This window comes from Rhynchophorus ferrugineus, unplaced genomic scaffold, assembly GCF_030347505.1.
Source record: "Rhynchophorus ferrugineus isolate W39M unplaced genomic scaffold, kcgeb_rfMv2 rfM9, whole genome shotgun sequence".
Classification (NCBI taxonomy): Eukaryota; Metazoa; Arthropoda; class Insecta; order Coleoptera; family Curculionidae; genus Rhynchophorus; species Rhynchophorus ferrugineus.
Genome location: NW_027472588.1, coordinates 41,628,356 through 41,650,087, shown reverse-complemented (window position 1 = coordinate 41,650,087; position 21,732 = coordinate 41,628,356). Strand labels below are relative to the sequence as shown.

Here is a 21,732-nt window from a genome sequence, read left to right as displayed (position 1 = left end):
TATCGTCTAATCATATTTACGGTAGAAAGGGTTATTTTATTAGATTTTGCAGATTTTGTCGGCGCCCTTAAAAATTGTCGATTTTCAAGTAACTACATGTGTTTCTGTAAACTGACTAGTCTTTATACAGAAATAGTTGAATATATGGTCAAATATACGATTCTAATGTTTTCTCAAGATTTGTGTCTTTATTTGATTTATGTGCCCTTATCAAAAACGGGGTGTATCAAAGGCCACAACAACCAAGAAGCATTGATAAAAATATTTATTTGAGTATTTGGAAGTTTTCTCAGAACTTAAAAAAAAATAAATGTTTTAGTATATCAAGCGAACGCCGGTTTAAACTGATTGATTACTATGGCATTGGGCAAATTAATAATTAATGAAATTTGGTTAAGCGTATCCCGACGTTGAGTGATTATACCAAGTTTATATTGCTACAAATTGCGCTCTTCTATATTTAGATACTTGTACTACAGAGAAAATGTCAATATCACTGAGTCTAGGCATCATGCCAAGATGTGTTGATGCGATTTTGTTTATTCGATTGTAATTTCGGTCAGGGAAATTATATATCTCTTTTCCGAAACATTTTGAATCTTTATGCTAAATTAAATATACTTGGGGAACTATTAATTGTTACTGTATATTATTCAAATATAAATTTTTTATAATTAGTAAATAACAATATGGCCCTGAAATCAAATATATTAAATTAATAATTTGTTCATACATTCTTCACAATCAATAACCACAACTATACTATTTTCTTTAACACTCGTTTTTAATGCATTTCATTTACATTGATTACAATTATTTTAAGAATATTAATTAGTGTGGATGAAATGTATTGTTTATTTTGTGTCATAGTTGATAAATGTCAAAAATCACGTTTGGTACGGTACGATATAATAAACATCTTCGGTAACGGTATCAGTTTAATCTTGTGAGTAATACCGTTAGTAGTGCATTCAAAAAAGATCAATATGAAAATATATTCACTTTCAAGTTTTCTGTCGGAAACAAATATTCATCCGAAACGGTTAGAAATGAAATATAATTATTCAACAAATAATTTTTAACTGCACGTTTTTCAATTTTACATACATACAAGAATGTTAATTACGGATACATGAAGACGATGAAACTTAGGATACTGCAGTGCACATCTAATTTGGTAAAATAACAATAGGAGACCTTACTTAATAAAAAAAAACTTAACGGAAGACGATATGAAAGTGTAATATATTTAAAAAAAAGTGTAAAAAAGAATATATTAATAAAATGTTATTTAAAAAAAATATGATGGCGATGAAACTGTTTGCAAATAATTATAAATATTAATTCAAATAGAGCGTGTCTGTAGATGAATACAGTTGTTGTAAATATTTACCTTCTTTAATTTACAAGAAGAAACTACTACTTAACAAATCGATGATACTAAGAAAACGATGCAACAGTTTTCGACTTAATTCACACTTCAACTTCCACTTAATTCCTTACAGATTGCCTCTGACTATTTAAATATAAAATTATTTTTAAAATAAAGATATTATTTTTTTAAGCACCACATCAAGTTTTCACATCTAAAATTTCATTTCACTTGCCAAAATTCATCTACGATTAAAAAATTTAATTTATTGAGTTATGTATGCAAAAAAGCATCGCAAGTGACTGGAAAATGATGAATTAGGTTACAATATATATGGCACCCCCTAGCGGTATTAAACCTGCTTGTATTAAAGAAAAAGTTATTTAAATAATATATGGGGCATTTTTCAGCGTAATAGTAACTGAATAATTAATTTATCTATCTGAATAAATGTTATGGTAGTAAAACCGTACATAAATATTCGATGCGTTAGATACAAGCTTGTAAACGTAGTCGTAATGCATTTTGATTCGCGCTGAATGATAAGTGTTAGTTTATGCTTAATAATTATTTTAATATTTAAATGGGTTCGTTATCTTTAATGGTGCTGTTTCGACGCCATTCTCATTTCAAGGTGACTAGTTGATGAAAACTCCCTTTTTAGTTTATGTTTTGATTCTACATTGCAATAAGGTTACGAGATAAGCAATTGGATTAGATACGAGGCTGTAGAGGAGTCATCAAATGTTTTCGTGTCTTATATTGTTAAAATACTAATAGTATAGCAGAAACGTAACAAAAATCGTTAACAGAATTTACAAATTTTCGTGGCATGTCGGTGTAACAAATGTTGCTTTATAAACAAAATATTATAACATCAATTACAAGAAAAATACTATAAAATTCACTGCTAGAGCAATAGTACACCCGTTTATAAACTACAAACAGGTAGATTATTTGTATTTTATGAATTAACAGGTGTGTTCGAATGTACGAAAAATATATTTAACAGAAACTTGAATCTCGAATTATAGCTATTCAATATCATTATTATTATATGATTCATTCGTTTTATAGTACTGCCATCAAAAATTTAGAACATTTGGAAATAAAACGAAAATCGGTTATTTATTTTTCAAAACACACAGTTATTGCATGTGATTTATGTAATACCATTTACATACGTCCAAACCATAACAGTCTAGAATCAGTTACATACAATTGGAAAACTTGTAAAAATCGCTGGACTGGTTTTCTGTCATGAAAACTCAGAATTTATACAGTCACTAAGTTATGGTTTTACAAAAACAGTGGCAAAATATTTATCGATCAAAACGGCACATTATTGATTAGAGAAAACATGAAAAAATTCAAATTATTTCCTCCTCTTTATTCTACAATTAGCCGGCTTGGTAGCGCGGTGGTAAAGGCAACAGGACGGTCTTCCTACTGTCGCGATACCGGGGGGTTCGAATCCTGCTGGGGCATGGTCGTAAATGTATGTTTGTGATTGTCCAGGCAAGAGTGCAAAATTCGACAAACAAAATGATCCCAGTAACGCCAGTAACCAGGCTGGGTAAGACCGGATATCTTCTGAGATAATTTCTAAAGTTGGTCACTCGCCAGTCGGTTTAATGTTAAACAATAGGTCCAGTCCAGATAAACCCCTAGTCGGTAAAAGCAGACTTTAAAATATATATGAAAAATTATAATGTAAAACACTATAAATATTAATATAAATGAATAAATGATAATTTAAAGAAGGATTATAATGAAACACGTAAACCTGCACAATCAGGATAAATGATGTTTGGCGATAAAAGTATCAATAACAAAGCATGTAGTAATAGTAAAATGCAGCTCCACAATGTTTGTGATTTAATGTAAGAAACATGGAGGAGATTATTAAACCAACAGTTATCAGTGAATAATGCAATGCAACAAGCAACTCGACCGTTCTATTTTGTTTCAGTTTCGATCATCATAACGATGCTCAACAGCACACAACATTGTCATCAGAAAGACTCACCTGGAGTGGGGAGAGAGCGGAAGCCAAAAGACTGCGTCTCGATATAAAAATGGAAGATGAGGAAGCCAACGACAGCTACGGCTTCCCCAATTCCGTACGACAATGCAAAGAAAACATCTCGTAAGATACATACATACATACATATACATATATATATATATATATATATATATATATATATATATATATATATATATATATATATATATATATTATATATATATATATATATATATATATATATATATATATATATATATATATAATTTGAATCGTAAAATATTCTGGCACTATTTAAAATCGAAGATTATACGAAGAGAGAAACAGAACCATGGGTGAAATTGGTTCAGTTTAATTATTTGAAATGTTTTATACCACTTAATTTTAGTAAAAAATTATTTATTCCAAAATCTCCAAAGATATATTACAGAATTTGACAAAACAATTTTTATTATGTATATCGAATCAATCGAAATTAACTAGAATAATTCGAAGCATCTACAATTAGTTATTCCTAAAAATTAACCAAAAGAATAATATATATTTAATTATAAAATAAGAAATGGTGTGTTGTAGAATAACATTTTTTTAATATATATTCAAAAGTGCATAACAAATTTTAGAATATACTATGTCCTGATTTTTTCTTAACTTTAAAAACTAAATTCATCATTACTATAAACACTGATATAGCTTTTCGCCATATACATAATTTCAGTCATGAAATAAGGTTACTATTTTTTTTCTACACTAATATATGTTTTTATTTTCAGTATAATTAGGACAGCGCCTTCAGTATCTGTGCCATCTCTAAATATATCAAATAATACAAGCACAACTAGCAGTAGAACAGTACCACGTGGAAATCCCATAATCAGTAGACAAACACCCACATCTCCTGTAACATTAGCGACACAGCTATTATCAAAATCACGTTTTGGTTAGTTCAGATTATTTTTTTAAATATGAATAATTTTTATAAAAAATTAATTACTGACTTAAAATATTAGAAGCGCCTATTATTCAAAAAGCATTATGTAGATGTATATTGTGCAGGATGGGTCACCATAATAAACTTTTTTTGAAACATTACATTTGAACGTTAAAGAAGTTTTTGGGTCCACAACCCCAAAAACTTAATAAACGTAATTCATCGAAGTGGTTTCAACATGATGGGACCAACGCGGAAGCTGTTTCTCCTACAGAACATGTCTCCATGGTTTGCAGGTTAGAGTATCTGAAGACCCTCTTTTTTGCGAACGACTTGCTTTTTTTTAATGGCCTTCAACTTTAATAATAACTTTTTCATTCGAGCCAAACCCCTTTTGCTGAAACATTCTTTTGATGTCTTCAAACCGAAAGTAATCCCTGGGACCAAATTTGGACGATTGGTTATAGTTGTCTCACTAAAACCACCGTGACTTTTAAGATCTACGCCAAATTATCGTGAAATTTTGCTACGTATCCTTTGAATGTTGGAACTACCAGGTTAAGTTAAGAAAAATTTGATATGGCGTTATCTGTTATCAGGCACGGAACTTTTTGAGTATTAAGTTTCATAATTGCAGGTGGTCCATCCTGTTGTTAATAATTAAGTTTTTTTTTTCGTTACAGAATGATTTAAATGAATGATAATGGTAATTGCTAATTAGTAGATGTTATTTATAGGTGATATAGCGTTAACAATAGTAAAACAGCCTGAACAACAACACAGAGCGCGATATCAAACAGAAGGAAGCAGAGGAGCGGTTAAAGATCGAGATGGTAATGGGTTTCCCATTGTCCAGTTAACAGGTTACTATAAACCTGCCACTCTTCAGGTACTTATAATTGGTTCAAATAATTATAACATGGCGTCATTATGATCCATTGATATACTATTTCTATTACTGTAGTTACATATTTATCTAAAATATTTATTGTTTAGGTATATATTGGCACTGATGTAGGTAAAGTAACACCGCACATGTTTTATCAAGCATGTAAAGTTAGCGGGAAAAATTCAACACCCTGTTATGAAAAGAAGATCGATGGTACTTGTGTTATTGAATTAGCGCTTGATCCGGCAAAAGAGATGTGTGCCACTTGTGACTGTGTCGGAATTTTGAAGGTATGTTCTATATATTATGGGTTTTTATTATAAAATATTATTGCAAATACCAATCAGTGATATATGTGCCTTTTTGATCGATAAACGTTTATCAAACATCTTTTAAAGTCAACGTTACACCATTATGAAAGACTGGATTAAATGGTAGTCGGCGGAGCAAGGTCCGGACTATGTAGTGCATACATCAACATTTGAACACCTACCTATCGAGCTCGTTTTGAATCCATTCTTAAATAAAAGGTTAAAAATCAGTCTATAGTTGATGCTTCGTAGCCATCACAAGACGAAATATATCGGTCGGTATCTTTTTTCGATTTTTTTTAACGACTGGTCAAAAAATAAGAAAAACCAAATTAACCATATTGAACTTGAAAAAAACGGTTATTTGATAACTCGGTATATGAAATATTTTGTCTTTCTTCTAGGAACGAAATGTAGATGTAGAACATAGGTTTCCTGATCAGTTGGGTAATAGAAATAAAAAGAAATCCACTCGGTGTCGGATGATATTTCGGACATCAATTACCCACGACAACGGCACCACCGAAACATTACAAGTTTGTTCTCAACCAATTGTGTGTAGTAAGTATGCATGTAATTGACATTTTTAATCTTTCAATTAATTAGCAATAACAGTTATTTTCGTAACTTTATTTAAACAATAATGAAGTCAAGTTATTATTAACTATATTTTAACTAGCTCAGCCACCTGGTATCCCCGAGATCTGCAAAAAGTCCCTTACGTCGTGTCCGGCCAATGGCGGCTTAGAACTATTCGTTCTTGGCAAGAACTTTCTGAAAGACACCAAGGTGTTCTTCCAGCAGTATGAAGGCAACCGCCTATGTTGGGAGCAATCGGTCGCCCCTGATAAAGAATACTTACAACAGGTATGTACACATAATATCATAATATTTCTCAAGCATTGGTTTTAAATAGAAGGTTGTTCAGTAAGTTTTGGGTTCAACGAGAGAAGCCGCTGTTTATTGATGTCTTTGTTATGCTTGGACTACTTATTGTTAAAATTTACGTGAAAACAGATGTTTGGTTTTGACTTACTTTAAGTATTTAAATTACACTTCATCCATAGAACGATGCACAGATCTATATACGAATTGAGAATGTTGCTAGACTGTATGAATTATATTTATATATGGCTATAGCACAATCACCAAAATATTCTGTGCATAAAAGTCTGTATTCCAGACATGAAAATATATTAAGGTTAACAAATTTAATCCACTTCCATTGAAATTTAACTGATTTTTTAGTTTAAAAATATAATATCTAAAATGAATTAATTGATTATATTGTTTTATTTTAATATAATAAAATACAATAGTTGAACATCTGAGCAAATGGTAACATGTATTCGGAATGTATTTGAAACCATTAAGTTATGTTCTTCTTAAACTGACTTCTTCTGAAACTTACTGAGTAACATAATGATACTTTATATCATTTAAGTCCTTATTGTAACTATTAAAATGTATGGATACATTTTAATAAGGTTGGATAATGTTTTCCTCTTTTGCAGACACATTTTGTGTGTGTTGTACCACCTTACCGCAGACCAAACATAACTGAACCGATAACGGTGAGGTTATGCGTGATGTCGAGCGGTAAAACTAGTGAATCGCAACATTTCGTTTATACACCCGTTAACGGGCCAATGAGCGGTAAGGACACGTTATAAATCGTTAAAAACATTTTTACTATAGGTTGATTTAATAGGGCGGTATTGATTGTCATTGCGTCAATATATTACAATTTTGTTTCAATATCAATCATTCAACGAATGAGTTTGTTTGACATGTGTCTCTTAATATATAACCATAAAAGAAGGATGATGACCTTAAATACAAGAGCTTAATACTTGAGAGGGATAGCTACCCTAGGTATTCACAATTATATACCCATTATTAAGTAAAAAGATTCTCAAAAATATAACTTACAGACACTTGTATGTCCAGCTATATGGATTTGTCAACTTAAACATCTAAAACTGAGTATCTAACCCGTCAGTTGAACCAAAAACGACGTCGCCGGCTTGTTTATTTTACTCGTTAGCGAGAAGCTTGATAACGACAACATCGCCAACAAAAATAGGATAATTGAAGTTAAACAAACTCTTTCTTGATGCTTTTTGAACTATATGTGGGTGGTGTTGTTTTGAAATAATATACAGGGTTCAGTAAATGGACACCTCGTGCGCTTGTGGTGCTATAATAAATATTATTGCATGCAGTTTTTTTAATCAGTGAAGTTACATCGCGCATGTAGCTAAGTTTCAAGCAGTTTTCTATTTCGACATATGAAACACTGACTGACCCCTGTATAGTAATAATAATGCAGTTATGACACCATCGTAAATCGAAACCTCATTTAAAATAAAGCGAGACGCACTGATAAAACAGGTACTAGCAATTTATTATTAAGTCAATCTGCTGCATGTTGACTAACAGTGTGCGAGAGTTCGTCAGTTATTTCAAATTATAAATTTTAGTGATCAAATTATGAAAGTATGAACGTTTCGAATTATTTCTGCTAAAGTTATTGTTTGATTCGTAATTTGAGGTTCCTGACGTTCGGAGTGAAGTTAAAAATTCGTTTTCATTTTCTTTTAAATTGACGCAAATAATATTTGTTAACGATACTATATATCAATGTTTTATTAGGAGGAAACGAATTTTTAGCTTTTTTCAATATAAACTCAAGATTTTTCAGGGAGAATCGTGCACTGGTTGTGGAAGTTGAGTGAATATATACCTGAGAATATTTTAAACGAAAGGTATAGGTAGTGTTGGTGATAGTGAGCGAAAATCTGTGGAAGGTAGGATTAGATTGTGCGTTGTAGTGCACGATTTGGTCCCAAACATTTTACATAGGCTACACTATCGATTTGAATGTTCAGTTTAATAAACTATTATTTTTCTTTTGTTTGATGACATAAAACAAAATTAAAACCTCTTGACACATATTTTTTCTCTGTATTGAGAGATATTGTAGCCTTAAAACAGTTTTCAGTGGCTTTGGAGCAGAACTTTTTCAACTTTTGCATTTTTTGTGTTTTATTTAGGAAAGAAAGTCTTCATCCGACGATATATTTCTAATATTTATTATTCCTTGTTTTGTAATATTTTAAATACAACATGTAATATGTATATTGTTACTCTATTGAAATGTACTTTACTACTTTGAATTGTATTTTTTTTTTGATAATTTTGAAATGTAATTATTTAACGAACTTTTTTTGTATACACTATACTAAAATTTTATTTTTTCTCCTGATGTAGTTTCAAATTTACCAAAGCTACATTTATCGATTATTGTCTCTATTGTCTCTGTGTTTGTACTGTAAAATTTTTTGACAGTGTCTTGTTTTCGTGAATTATTGTTCATTACTGATCATTTTCAAACTACCCACCAAACATTAAAAGATTAAAGACTAATAGGTTCGTTTACTGTTTATTATTTTATTATTTATTCAGTAGGAATATTAATTAGTGAAGGAAAACCAGATATCACAACAATTGTGATAATAATCGCCAAAAATTACTGAAATTATAATTCAAAACAGTCAAACGTCAAGTTTCCATAGTTTTATCATTTTATATTCCTTTATATTAGCTTGTTGACTTGCTTTGCTAATTCTAATATAGTTTGCACCACTTTTCTGCTCTCAAAAATAGGAAAACAAAATTAGTTATAGAACGAGGGTTTATCAACAAAGCAAGTAGCTGAAATTTTGCAAGGAATCGACTACTAGATAGTAAGATTGGTTGTAAAGCATTCATTCCATATAAACTTCTCTAATTTTCTCAAACCTCGATTTGTAAAAAGAATGGCGTGACGCAACGCCAACGCTCTTCGAATCTTTATTTGAAATATAATATTCCGACTAAAATGATGGCTTTAAAGTTAAGATGATTGTGAGAATAGGTGTTTAGCAGTGTGAATTTTTAATTGTGTGAATCTATGGTGTATCCACAGTAGACGAACCTCCGAACCGAAGTTAAAAAAGAACATCAGAACTTATTCTTTGTTTCTTGAAATAAAGGTAGTGCTAAGATCCTGTATGGTTGGTAAAAGCTGTCAAAACATTTTACAATTATCTGTAAAGATGGGATCGAGAAACCTCGAGACCAATTTTATTATATTATGAGCTTGAAATCAGTATGACAAATTTCAATTGCGTTTGCTTTTTTTCAATTTATCTCATACAGCGTACAGGCTCTGTATATGCAATGGGGCCATCTACCACCGCCTACTCTCAGCCTGTGGTGCCTAAGAATCCGTCGTAGGTCCGTCATTGAGGTTCTAGTTTCACGGGTACTTAAAAAAATAAAATACACTTCATTAAACACGTACACACACACACCACCACACCCCGTCTACCCATCACACATACCAACCCCATATAAGATACGACGCTTTGAGTGCAATGGAATTTTGATGGAATATGTTCGTATGTTGTTTGTTTCATACATTTTCCGTACCATTGTGCTTGACGAGCCTTTTCATAGATAAAAGACTATTAATCTTTTATGGAAACTTGTGGTAATACAATCCATTTAGTTGATCATGTATTTATATTCTGTAGTTGTTAGTTATAGTGATCGAGTTTGTAGGAATATTTATTTCAACATTTATTTAATTTAATTTTATTATTCCATATATTTTCTTAATAATATACAACTTTAAACAGTCTGCATTCAATTATGTTAACTAAAAAGTTAACATGTGTTATGATTATTATGGAAGAATTAATTTATAATCAAATTTTGAAATTAACCTTTATAGTGATATTATCATTTGGGCATATGATAAGCTTAACATCATATGAAGAACTGCTGCTTCTAAGGAAGCTTTCCAGATCTATAATTTATATATTTACTCGCTCTCCTTTCATCTTCTTCCTTATTTAATCTAGAGCTTGTTCTTATTTTTTCCTAGCATCAATTCTATTATTCTATCCTACAGCAATTCCTAGGTGTTTCACTTTGTATCATATCAAAGTTTGCAGCTAATACTATTAATGTTTTTTCTTCTTTAAACCCATTTCCATAAATCGCATTTTTTGCATCGAATTCAAGAAGTAATTTCGACTACATCACCAAAGATGTTTCACATTGTGAACATTTTCTACACCATTTTTATAATCTAAAGCATATTGAACAGCGTAACAGTGAATTCTTCCCGTTTAACTTGTTTTTTGTACATTTTTTCGTTTCTCCTTTTTGTGTTACTACGCGGGTTTGGGTTTTAACATATTTAGATGTCTTTTAATGACACATCCACTCATTTCATTAGTTCCAGAAATGTGTCTTGATTCCAATAGCTTTTATTTCTCGTCTTATATATGGTAAAAAATTCTGTACATATGAAAATGTTCATTACTTCGGCAGGTCTCACTCTTGGTATAAAATACCCTCCCAATGTTCTGAGTTAATTTTTAAACTGCTTGTCAATTTTGGATTAATTGCGACCCAATTGTGCTTGTTTAAAGGTTTTTATATATGGATATATTGATAATATTAATATAAAAAAACTATATTGGTCTTTTCATGCAGAAAATTCGAAAACTAATATATTCCTATAAATGGTATTGGTATTTGTAAACTCAAAATGTAGAACGTGTAGAAATGTGCCCATAATAAAACATCAGCCATTTTGAGTTTTCAAGTTCTAAGTTACATTTTTCAGCGTATTCCGCTAGCATTGAAAGGTGTGACTGGCATCACAAGAAAACTAGCCACAAGTTTCTATAAAAGCTGCAAAGTCGCAATGTTCCCATAACCTTATTCACGCTCGTTCATCAATTGTATGTTTGATATTCGACGTTTATTTTTTGTAATTTTCATATAGATTTTTTGAATACAAAAAATAAATACGATTGGAGCAAGATTAGTTTTCTTATCAGATGTGAATCATCATTCGTTCATCCATCCATTCATCCATCCACACATGTCACACACAAAGAACACATTAACACAGTAAATAAACAAGCCAAAAACTTGTTATCTCAAACACATCTACTTTTAAACTGATATTGATAAATTTTTTAATTTTTAAATTTTATTGTAAGTTTTTTTTCTGAAAATCCTCTAGCATTATCCCAGCATTTTAATCAGCTTTTAATTATTTTTCCGATCGCACTTTTTCCAGGACAGTAGAAAAAGAGATTTTGCAGGGTGCGTCTGCTGCAGGACGAAATAATAAATTTCATTTCTTTCTTTTGTAGGGAATCAGTCAGATACGTCGTGTACCCTGTTTAGCGACCCGTAATGTTGACGCAACGCATGAATGAGATGGTTTTTGTTTTATTTATTTACTTACATTCTGTGGGAATGATTTGTAGAATTAGGTATCCATCAGCCCTTGATCCGACACAATAATCCATCAAGATTTCTCTCTGTTGTTCTTCTCGATATAATAAATGGTGACAGTAATATTCGCTTTTGGGTAAAATGAAATAATTGATATATACCTCTCATTATATTACGCCGTTGTACAGGGAAAACTATTTATATTTTAATTGCGGCGCAGCCTTTTGACACTGTAAGAGGAGCTTCTGGTGTACATTTTAAACGTTTTTACTAGTAGAGCAAAACATTTTTAGTAACCATTTTTTATAGCATGTTTATGGCCTATTTGAGGATAAAATAGAAGGCTAAAAAAGGTGCGCCCTGCTCGACATATTTTCAACCCTTGTAAGTGGAACAAAAACAAAACAAAAAGTTCTTTATTAGTAAAGACATCTCTATAGCTATGACAAAGTAGAAAACAATTCGCCTCTGTTTCCGCTTTTTTAATAATAATAAAAATGTAAAATTCATCCCATCTGAATACAGAGGAAATACACTTAATTGTTTAAGTAGTTTCAGATAATTTGAAATAAAGTTTTGGGTAGCGTAACTCAGATTATAGTATTAATACTCAAATTTGATAAATCGTCGATCCCAGATCCAAACTTTCTACTGCAAATTTAACATCTTCTGAAATTATTTCATAATAGTTTTCAAAATTGATAAAAATCGTTATAGTTATAAGTAATTAGTATTTGTTAACCACATAACAACTTAAACCACATACAAATGTATTTCTTGCAAAATAAAGTGTAAAGGTAATATTACGGAACGAAATATCAATGTTTCATTTCGCCTCATGTATTAAACTAACAAAAATACTTTTTACATTTATATTGGTCACACTATTAGCAAGAATTTTAGGAGAACAGTCATTTACTAGTTTAAGCTAGTTTGGCATGACAATACACATTCATATTTATTTATATGCGTTTTAACATATTTTAGTTGGGTTCATTTAAGACCTTTTTGACATATTAACATATTTAGGCTTGTAAGTTAGATTTTTCGATATATATATATATATATATATATATATATATATATATATATATATATATATATATATATATATATATATATATACATACATAGATTCAACACAATTTCTAATTCTTTATGTATTTCATGGGTTTAACAAGGTTTTATCTTATTCAATTGTTGTACCTGTTTTTTGGTATATAGATGTTAATATCTTCCTTTTTTCATGATAAGCTTCTTGTAATCGTCCGTAGTAGTACAGGGCGTTATACATTATTTCTATGAGTGTTTAACTCTCATTTTTTCGACTCGGATTATATCTCTGCAATTCTCTAGTTTATATTCTCTACTTCACAGTTACAGCTTTTACTGTCTCTAGTGTTCTCTACATGTATGTAGTTTAGCTACAACAAAGTATATTCCATTATTTGGTTAAATTTTCTTTTCGTTAATGTACTTGAATCTATGTATAATTGAATAAACAAATAAAAGAAATAGACATCTATCTTGCGGGTCTATAATTTACTAACAAAACTAACATTATCATTATTTTGTTGTGAAGTTGAACAATATTTTTGAGAGATTTCTTGAACACATATGTTGTTAGTCCTTAATTACTTACATATTCACTTTATTCAATTCTCATAAATTCCCATTATTCCTTTTACTAGATATACGCAACACTGAATGAGTTACATGTGGACTTCGTTTGAATATCGTGCGATATCTAAGCGTGAATCGATAGTGAGATTAGAGCGTCAATATTGTGGGTTAAGCCTATCAAGCCATTGTATTTTTACATATTATTTGTTTTGTTTCTTTTATATATAGCTATTTTTTAAACATGAGTAATCCAGATTTGATGTTGGTTGTCTATTATGATTATAGTAGGAATTATGGCGTACGGGAAATGTCCCAATGAAAAATGGATTGGGTGGAAAGAGGAGGATTGTAATGTATAAATTCAATTCTGCTTCCTAAAATTTTCCTTTTACGTTAAATTATTATAATGCATTACATTTAGATTCTAATTTAATGCATAATTTATCGAAAATGAAGTAAACCAATATAACAGCGTCTATTTTCCTGAAAATTGGATTTATTTTTTAACCAAATAGCATCAAGGAACAACACTATATGTTATACATCAGTACCGTTCTATTTAGGCATAAATAACTCAGTTATCATATCGCGATATCGAGCACGCTTATGTTTTTCAGGATAAGGTTTAATGATGCCTGCGGCCCAAAATCCGTATCAAATAGTTCTGTTGTGGACGAATTTAATTTGATTGAAGGATAGTCACATATGGTTTCTTTAAACCGGATATGTGGTTATTTCAACGATGATGAAGCCATAAAGGTGAAAGTGAGCTGTTATTGGTATTCAATCAACTGAACTTTGTAAATAAGGGAGCATATATCTAATGATTTTATGATTTGAAGTTGCAATTCTTGTCCATGGTGTTGTATTATTGTTTCTAGCTTATTATTAAGCGATCGGTGGGTTTAGTATCAGCAATTAAATCTACTTTCAAAACTGACGGAGTAAAATTTTTGCAAAACTTCTTGTACTCTAGAACATTTTAATGTCGTCTTTTATTTATATGTTATTATGGTTTTCAACAACATCAATTTGAGATTTCGAACTTGAAAAATATTAAATTACCAAGACATTATACTTAAAAAACATTTCGAGATATACTATATTGGCTTGAATGGCATGTCCTCCCATTTTTTTGCAGTGACTGAGCTGGCGACTTTAACATAAGCATTCCGTTTGTCTCTATAAAAGTATCTAATAGTTTTTTTCGTATTTTACAGTACAAATGGAATCGCAACATGCCCCACCGTCTAATCAGTTCTTTAAAGGATCCGTTTGGAATTCGCGAAAACGCGAACAGGACTTGGATATGATGCCACCACCCGAATCTAGCCTTGTTCCTGTTTCTACTCGAAGATCATCCATTAGTTTACCGTCTGCAAGCGATAGCCACTCGCCACCGATGCATGTGTTGAAACAAGAATATATCGATGAAAATAGTCAGAGTTCTATTCCAGATGTCCTGGATATACACCGAGAACGTTATCGACCGATTTCTGAGAGTTCGCTGGACGTTAATCACGACTCAAACATATCCATGATCAACGATAATTCCATTGACATGTTACACCACGGAACTTTATTGAATCATATTGGGGATAACTCTAATTTGAGCGTAGGTGAGGATGCCGGTGACTTGGTGCGCAGTGAACTGCCATTAACTAGTGAGGTGGTGCAAGCTGCGCCTCTAAATTCCATGGAGAAGCTGATGGGTGTCCGAATGAAGCATCCGATGAATGCCACTGTGACCGATTATGTCTCGAATGCCTCTTCCATGGCGACGTTGAAAATATTCGGTATTGAACCCACTAGTGCTCCTCTTCCTACGCAAAGTGGACAAAGCGTTGAGAACTATCTCACCAAAATAGAATCTAAGGCTAGTTTGTTGCCTCCTGTGAACATTCCTTCCACATCTTTCTCAAGCCTCAAAGCTGATAAGGTCGATATGATCACAGCCCCGCCAGCTACAGCACAATCGATGTTTCTGGCAACTCAACAACCTTTTCTGACTGAAACCAACGTAGCTAGTACCATCGCTAAGTCTGAGGCAGCCGCAATTGCCGAGTCTACGATGCCCGGGACAACTAACACGACTTCTAATACCAACACAACCATCACCAGTGCATTAGAAGGAAGCATTTCGGCATCGATGAACTCTGAAAAACGAGATGACTTGTTTGTTGGTCCTTTAGGGCCTCGTATCAATAGTGCGACCAAAGTATCGGAGACAGTTTCGTCAGAAACAATCATAGCACATCAAGAGGTCCTGCTTAGCAGTGAATCATCTTTACTTGTAGCTCCAGTGATCAACACGACTATTACATCACCATCCATACTCCACGAGCATCATTCCCCGGAGATTATATTGAACTCCCAACTACCACTGTTGAGTCCCGTCGTTTGTCCACCCACTACTCCTGTTGGGGACTCTCTTTTGCCCGTTCCGCAACAACCACTTCTACCACCAGTTACTACACAAGAACCCTCCACCATTTTAAATGTGGAGCCCGAGAAAGCTGTTTTGTTGCAAGCGGCAGAGGATCTTTTCAGGACTCAGAAAAAAATCACTGAGATAACCACGTCGGGTATGATGAATTTGACCCCCACTGTTACTGAATCGAATTTGATGAGCATGCCCAATACCTTTGTTCCACCGTTCCCAACCGCGAAGAATCCAAGTGAAGTGGTCGTACTTCCCGTTAAAGAACTGGGTACCACATCGGAAACGGGCGACAAAAAACACGAGGACCGAATGATTCCTCAGTCCTTCACGTCGCTGACCGATAATGAACTGATTAACTTTATCAATCCCAGTTGTTTCGACCAAGGTAACTACCATCACTGAATTATTAGCTCGGGATGTAGTAATCGACAAAATTGTAATGGATCTTTTCGTGTACATTATATGAATTTTATTTTTTAAGTAAATGGTTAGGTGTAGTGTATAGAGTAGTCTGTAAATATTACTATTTTGTTTGCTCAACGTTGCTACTGGTAGACCGTATTGTAGCTTAAATACATACTAACAAGCCACTTATACTTTCCCTATATAATTTACATTATGTTAAAACTATTAAGTTACAGTAGTTTAATGCATGCTTTCTGAAGACGCCGGTATGGCCACGTTACTGTCGTGCAATTCTTTATACAATAAAATTGTTTATTATTTTCAGTATAAATCATTTGGTGGAGGCTTTTTCAATGTCCGTACTTATCGAAGTCAGTGGCCTTTATTTCGAATTCTTTCCGAGTGCAGCTTAAATCATCTCCCCATCCCGAAAATAAACAAACATATATTTTTACAAGAATCCAATGACTAAACTGCACTGCCCCACTATTTTGATCTGTGAGTGTTTAATTAATTGTTTTCCGTGAAAGCAGTCTTTCTACTAAATTATTCATCTGTATTTTTTGAAAATGTTGTTTTTATGTTGGTTCTTAGTTTTAAGTTTATCAGTTTGTATTTTTGAATACAAAGAGGAAATATTGTGTGTTAAAATATACTATATTATTTGTTATTGTTTAATGATTATAAATATATTAATGGATAATTTTATGTCGATATTTATTTATTCATTCTAATACGAGTTCCCAGTTTCCCATTAAACAGCCATTTTTATTATCTGTTTTAAAAATTAAAATAAAAAGCTCTAATAAAATGCCTGATATCTGGTGATAAAAATATGAATTACATGTAAAATTTCCAGGAATTAAAGCATGCCTTTATACAATTCAACAGGATGGTACAAGTAGGTTCTTGACCAGTTTGGCATCACTAGAGGAAAAAATTATTCATTACTTTTGAAGTTTGATCAATATCAGTTGTTTTTACCAAGGTTGAGATGTACACTACATACATTTTATTCATTAAATACATGATTAGATGGAGTAATATATAAATATAAGATTATATTTTCCAAATAGGTGGCTTAAAAATTGTATATCAACAGCCACACTTATTTAATGAAGTTCAATGAAGCTTCACAAACGGTCGCGAAACCGGAGTTGATGCCAAGGACGGTGATGTTGTGTTTGGTATGATCCATCAACAACGCTAGACCACACACTTAATGGTATAAAGCTAGCTTCAAAAGCGATTTATGCAAAATTATTTTTGGTTTTGTCCTAAAAAATTAGTTCTACAGCGCTGGAATTATGATCTCACCAAAAAGTGACAAAAGGTTATCGATCAAAACTCACATGTATCAATGATTTTTTCAAATTTTTTAAAAATAAATTCACTTTGATAAACGTGGGGAAATTCGAAATTAAAATAGCATTAAGTCAGTAGTATCGTTGCTACTATCGTTGATTCAACTAGTAGCCGCTTCTCTTCCTTAAAGTAAATTAAAAGGATGTGATTTATCTCAATGCGTTTGATAACTTATATGCTATCAAGAACAACTAATAATTAACAAAATACCATAAAGATTCCTGGAATTTATTATTCTACGAAGTGAAAAATTCCCATCTTGCTATGTCGGGTATATAAACAACTTTATAGGGTTAATTACTTTTACTTTGTTTTTATTTAAAGCTGATTGAACACTTTAATTCAATTCACGAACAACCATGTTGCGAGCATATCAAAAATTGTTGGACAAACATTTTTTGCTTGTACAATGTGTTCAGACTGGATCCATGATGGCTGTTGGGGATGTTGTCGCTCAAACGTTGATCGAAAAGAAACAAAATAAAGAATTTGAACCAATGAGAACCGTTAAATTTGGACTGCTGGGAGTTTGTTTTGTTGTAAGTGTATATATCATATAACAATTATTTTATGTTGTAATTAAACATTAAAACATAAACTTCATAAAATATAAATAATTATATAATTAAATAAAATATATTAATTAAATAATGATATATTTCTCCATTTTTATTATATATTGGTCCAAGTGAACTTTGAATTGAAATGTATTTCGTAGAATAGTGTCGTTAATTAGAAACCGCAGTTGATACAAATTTATCGTAGGTCAACAGGCCATCGTTTTATAAAAGTCGGCAAAAGTTATTTTATTAAAAATACATTCTTAGGCGTATAGTATTATATGTATATTTTTAGGGTCCTACGTTAACTGTATGGTACAGAATATTAGCAAAATATCTGGGAAAAAGCGGATCCAGTTCAGGGGCTTTGAAGAAAGTGGCCATTGACCAGATAGTCTTCCTTCCCACTTTCTTAGCTGTTTTTATAGCAAATGTAAATTTAATGAACGGTAAAAACATGAGAGACTTGAAACAGGAAATGGTTAAAACATATCCTGACGTTGTCATAAACAGTTGGAAAATTTGGCCAGCAGTTCAGCTAATTAACTTTTATTGGGTACCACGACATTATCAAGTCCTGTTAGTACAAACTGTGGCCCTGTTCTGGAATCCTTATCTGTCATGGAAAACTCAAAAAGTTCATTAGTATAAACATAAGAAATCATCATTATTTATTTATAATACTTATGTAAATTAAATCAGCTTTAATATATATGCAACTTAACATACAATAGTCAAAACATTTCTAATATTTCCATAATATATTTTTTTTATATTATAGTATATCCAATACGTCAAATATATTTGCATATATTTTTGATCCATATTATTATAATAATATTATCAGAACCTAAAATAGTTATCAATGCAAAAATAAAATGTTTTACGAATTTATAGTTGTTTTTACATTGAAATAAAAAATATATATAATTTTGCATTATGACAACACTAATTGGTGCTGCAAATAGTACCCACAAAATATAGAAAGAAAATATTCTTGGAGTAATATTCTTTATGATTCTCTATTTTTTGTTGTCATAATATGCTCTTAATTGATTCAAATAACATCATGAACATATGAGGAATTTGGCGATAATCGAATAACCTTAATTATATTGTTTATAATCGAACATCAAATTTAATATTTGACTATATATATTATGTGTAATTATAAAGCTGCTGGATTATAAAATTATTTGTATACGAGCCGGATTCTGGCACAGCTGATTTATGTCAAATGATTGACAAGTTAACCTCTTTAGAGCCATAGTTTATAAATATATATCTGTAAATTATTGGGTATTCGTTTTGGACTAATAAAATCATCGCTGTTAAATGGAGGTGGAATCAATGGATACAACGCCGGCGACAGCGTCCGAGTCGAAACAATCTATGGATACAACTGAATTAACGAAAAATGTTATGGCAGTTGGGGCTACCGGTTCTGTGACTTGTTCGTTGCATCCCTTGGTTATTATGAACGTTTCAGAACACTGGACTAGAGCCCGAGCGCAAGGTGATGGTCAAGTTCCTCAAGGTAGATCAATTATTAATCGTATTTCTTTCTTTTTTAAACCTTTTGTGTGTCTACTATAATATTTTGTAGTTTTTGGTGCTCTTATCGGGAAACAAAAAGGGCGCAATATCGAAGTTATGAATTCGTTTGAATTAGTTTTTAGTGTTATCGGAGAAGATATAATTATAGATAGGGATTATTATAACATGAAAGAAGAACAATGTAAGTTTTTCTAAACCTTTGTTGCGTCATTATTACATTATATTCTTGCAGTTAAGCAGGTATTTAGTGATATGGATTTTATAGGATGGTATACAACCGGTGATACACCGAACAACTCAGATATTAAAGTTCATAAACAAATCTGTGAAATTAATGAATCACCTATAATGCTCAAGTTAAATCCTTATGATAAAAATATCGATGTAAGTTTGACATAATATAATTATGAAAGAAAAAACTTAGGGAATTTTTTAGCATTTACCAGTATGTTTATATGAGTCGGTTATTGATCTGGTAAATGGAGAAGCGACCGTTCTCTTTGTCTCACTTACATATACTCTTGCAACGGAAGAAGCTGAACGTATCGGTGTTGATCATGTAGCCCGAATGTCATCAACGGATTCTGGAGAGAGTTCCTTGGTTGCAGAACATTTAACTGCACAGCACAGTGCTATTAAAATGCTACATTCTCGGGTAAGTTAATGTGAGGTAATCATATGGAAACAAAACACTGTCGTTTTCTAGGTACGTTTGGTCCTTCAGTATATGAAAGCTGTGCAAAATGGTGACTTACCAAGAAATAATGAGATCCTGAGGGAAGCTTATTCTTTGTGTCACAGATTACCAGTTGTACAAGGTTTGAGATTCCGACAGGATTTTTATAATGTAAGTTTTTTTATACAATTATAGATAAAAATAATTTGCTGTTATAAAAAATCGACTGTGGTGTCTTTGACAAGGTAACACGTAATTACCTGACATGCTATACAACCCGAATTTTTTATATTGTTCACACGATAATGTGATAATTTGTGTACATGATTGCCAGAAACTTTGTGTAGTGGTAATCACACGTCATGCAGTTCTAAATATATGAAATTACTAAATTATATGACGTACACTATATTTCTACAATCGCAGTAGCATGTAACAAATATTAAATCGAGAAGTGGCTCAAAATAGTACTATAAAACATACTATTTTGAGCTTTACTTATTGTGACTTATTTTTCATAATAGCCAATTGTTTTTACTTGTAGTAATGTACTTCTCTAATAAATGACAAATTCTAACATTCCGACAAAATTTTCATAAAGCCTGTTGTGATATACTCAGGTATGTCTTAATAAAATTTGTATTTGCAGCAATGTAATGATGTTGGATTGATGACCTATCTTGGAGCTTTAACAAAGAGTTGCAACGATTTGAACCAGTTTGTTAATAAATTTAATGTGCTATATGAAAGACAGGGTTTAGGCAGGAGGATGAGAGGTATCTTTTTCTAGTGTTATTTTGTATTGTTTAAATATTTATAATGTTATGTCGTGCATTGATAATGCTGTGAATTTAATTGTAATGAATAAAATGAGCGAAAGTAATAAATAAAAAATTAATTTATTTTTGGTTTTATTTGAATGTGCAATGTGTGTATATTTTTAAGCTAAATTGTGTGATAACTTACCTTTCTATGATCACTTAATTTTAACAGATTGCTTAAACATACGACTGATAATGTAAAATAAGCGGATCTACGATCTATGGGACACAGTTGAAATTATGTTTTTTGTTAAGCAATTAAAAAAAAACATAATGATGAAGGTTTGACTTAACACAAATGATTGACTCGATCGATATTTACAAAATTAAGTCATTACGAAAAGTAAATAGCTATGGTCTTGGTAGATAACACAAGTCAATTGTCAAACTGACAAATGTTACACTACCCCCTACTATTTTTTATAATTGTCAATTATTTTTACC

The 21,732-nt window shown here is 31.6% G+C and overlaps 3 protein-coding genes across 6 annotated transcripts in view; all 3 read left to right on the top strand.

Moving 5' to 3' along the window:
* The window catches only part of NFAT (nuclear factor of activated T cells 3), a 49,748-nt gene extending 32,730 nt beyond the window's left edge, over window positions 1–17,018 (top strand). For 2 of the 4 annotated variants that reach the window (XM_076415107.1, XM_076415109.1), the window contains 9 exons: window positions 3,345–3,521; window positions 4,175–4,341; window positions 5,070–5,221; window positions 5,329–5,511; window positions 5,937–6,093; window positions 6,212–6,399; window positions 7,047–7,188; window positions 14,682–16,289; window positions 16,635–17,018. In XM_076415107.1, coding sequence (XP_076271222.1) covers window positions 3,345–3,521; window positions 4,175–4,341; window positions 5,070–5,221; window positions 5,329–5,511; window positions 5,937–6,093; window positions 6,212–6,399; window positions 7,047–7,188; window positions 14,682–16,289; window positions 16,635–16,639 — 2,779 coding nt within the window. In that variant the 3' untranslated portion in view covers window positions 16,640–17,018. Of the gene's footprint in view, window positions 1–3,344; window positions 3,522–4,174; window positions 4,342–5,069; window positions 5,222–5,328; window positions 5,512–5,936; window positions 6,094–6,211; window positions 6,400–7,046; window positions 7,189–14,681; window positions 16,453–16,634 lie in introns of those variants that run through there. The other 2 variants (XM_076415106.1, XM_076415108.1) reach the window with 1 other exon arrangement.
* Window positions 17,019–17,803: 785 nt separating this feature from the next.
* Window positions 17,804–19,130, top strand: LOC143203031 (mitochondrial inner membrane protein Mpv17). The gene is made up of 3 exons (XM_076415129.1): window positions 17,804–17,945; window positions 17,999–18,213; window positions 18,530–19,130. Exons 2-3 carry the CDS (start codon window positions 18,034–18,036, stop codon window positions 18,878–18,880), a joined length of 531 nt encoding a protein of 176 aa, XP_076271244.1. The 5' UTR covers window positions 17,804–17,945; window positions 17,999–18,033; the 3' UTR covers window positions 18,881–19,130.
* A 322-nt stretch (window positions 19,131–19,452) lies between these two features.
* CSN6 (COP9 signalosome subunit 6) lies at window positions 19,453–21,369 on the top strand. The gene is made up of 6 exons (XM_076415126.1): window positions 19,453–19,771; window positions 19,841–19,972; window positions 20,024–20,175; window positions 20,228–20,446; window positions 20,498–20,638; window positions 21,117–21,369. Exons 1-6 carry the CDS (start codon window positions 19,570–19,572, stop codon window positions 21,255–21,257), a joined length of 987 nt encoding a protein of 328 aa, XP_076271241.1. The 5' UTR covers window positions 19,453–19,569; the 3' UTR covers window positions 21,258–21,369.
* Window positions 21,370–21,732: the final 363 nt, after the last annotated feature.

Coding starts and splice junctions, on each gene's coding strand:
- CSN6 (XM_076415126.1), top strand. CDS start 19,570: ATGGAGGTGGAATCAATGGATACAACGCCGGCGACAGCGTCCGAGTCG. Junction 20,447..20,497: donor TTAAAATGCTACATTCTCGG/GTAAGTTAATGT, acceptor GTCGTTTTCTAG/GTACGTTTGGTCCTTCAGTA. Junction 20,639..21,116: donor TCCGACAGGATTTTTATAAT/GTAAGTTTTTTT, acceptor TTGTATTTGCAG/CAATGTAATGATGTTGGATT.
- LOC143203031 (XM_076415129.1), top strand. CDS start 18,034: ATGTTGCGAGCATATCAAAAATTGTTGGACAAACATTTTTTGCTTGTA. Junction 18,214..18,529: donor TGCTGGGAGTTTGTTTTGTT/GTAAGTGTATAT, acceptor GTATATTTTTAG/GGTCCTACGTTAACTGTATG.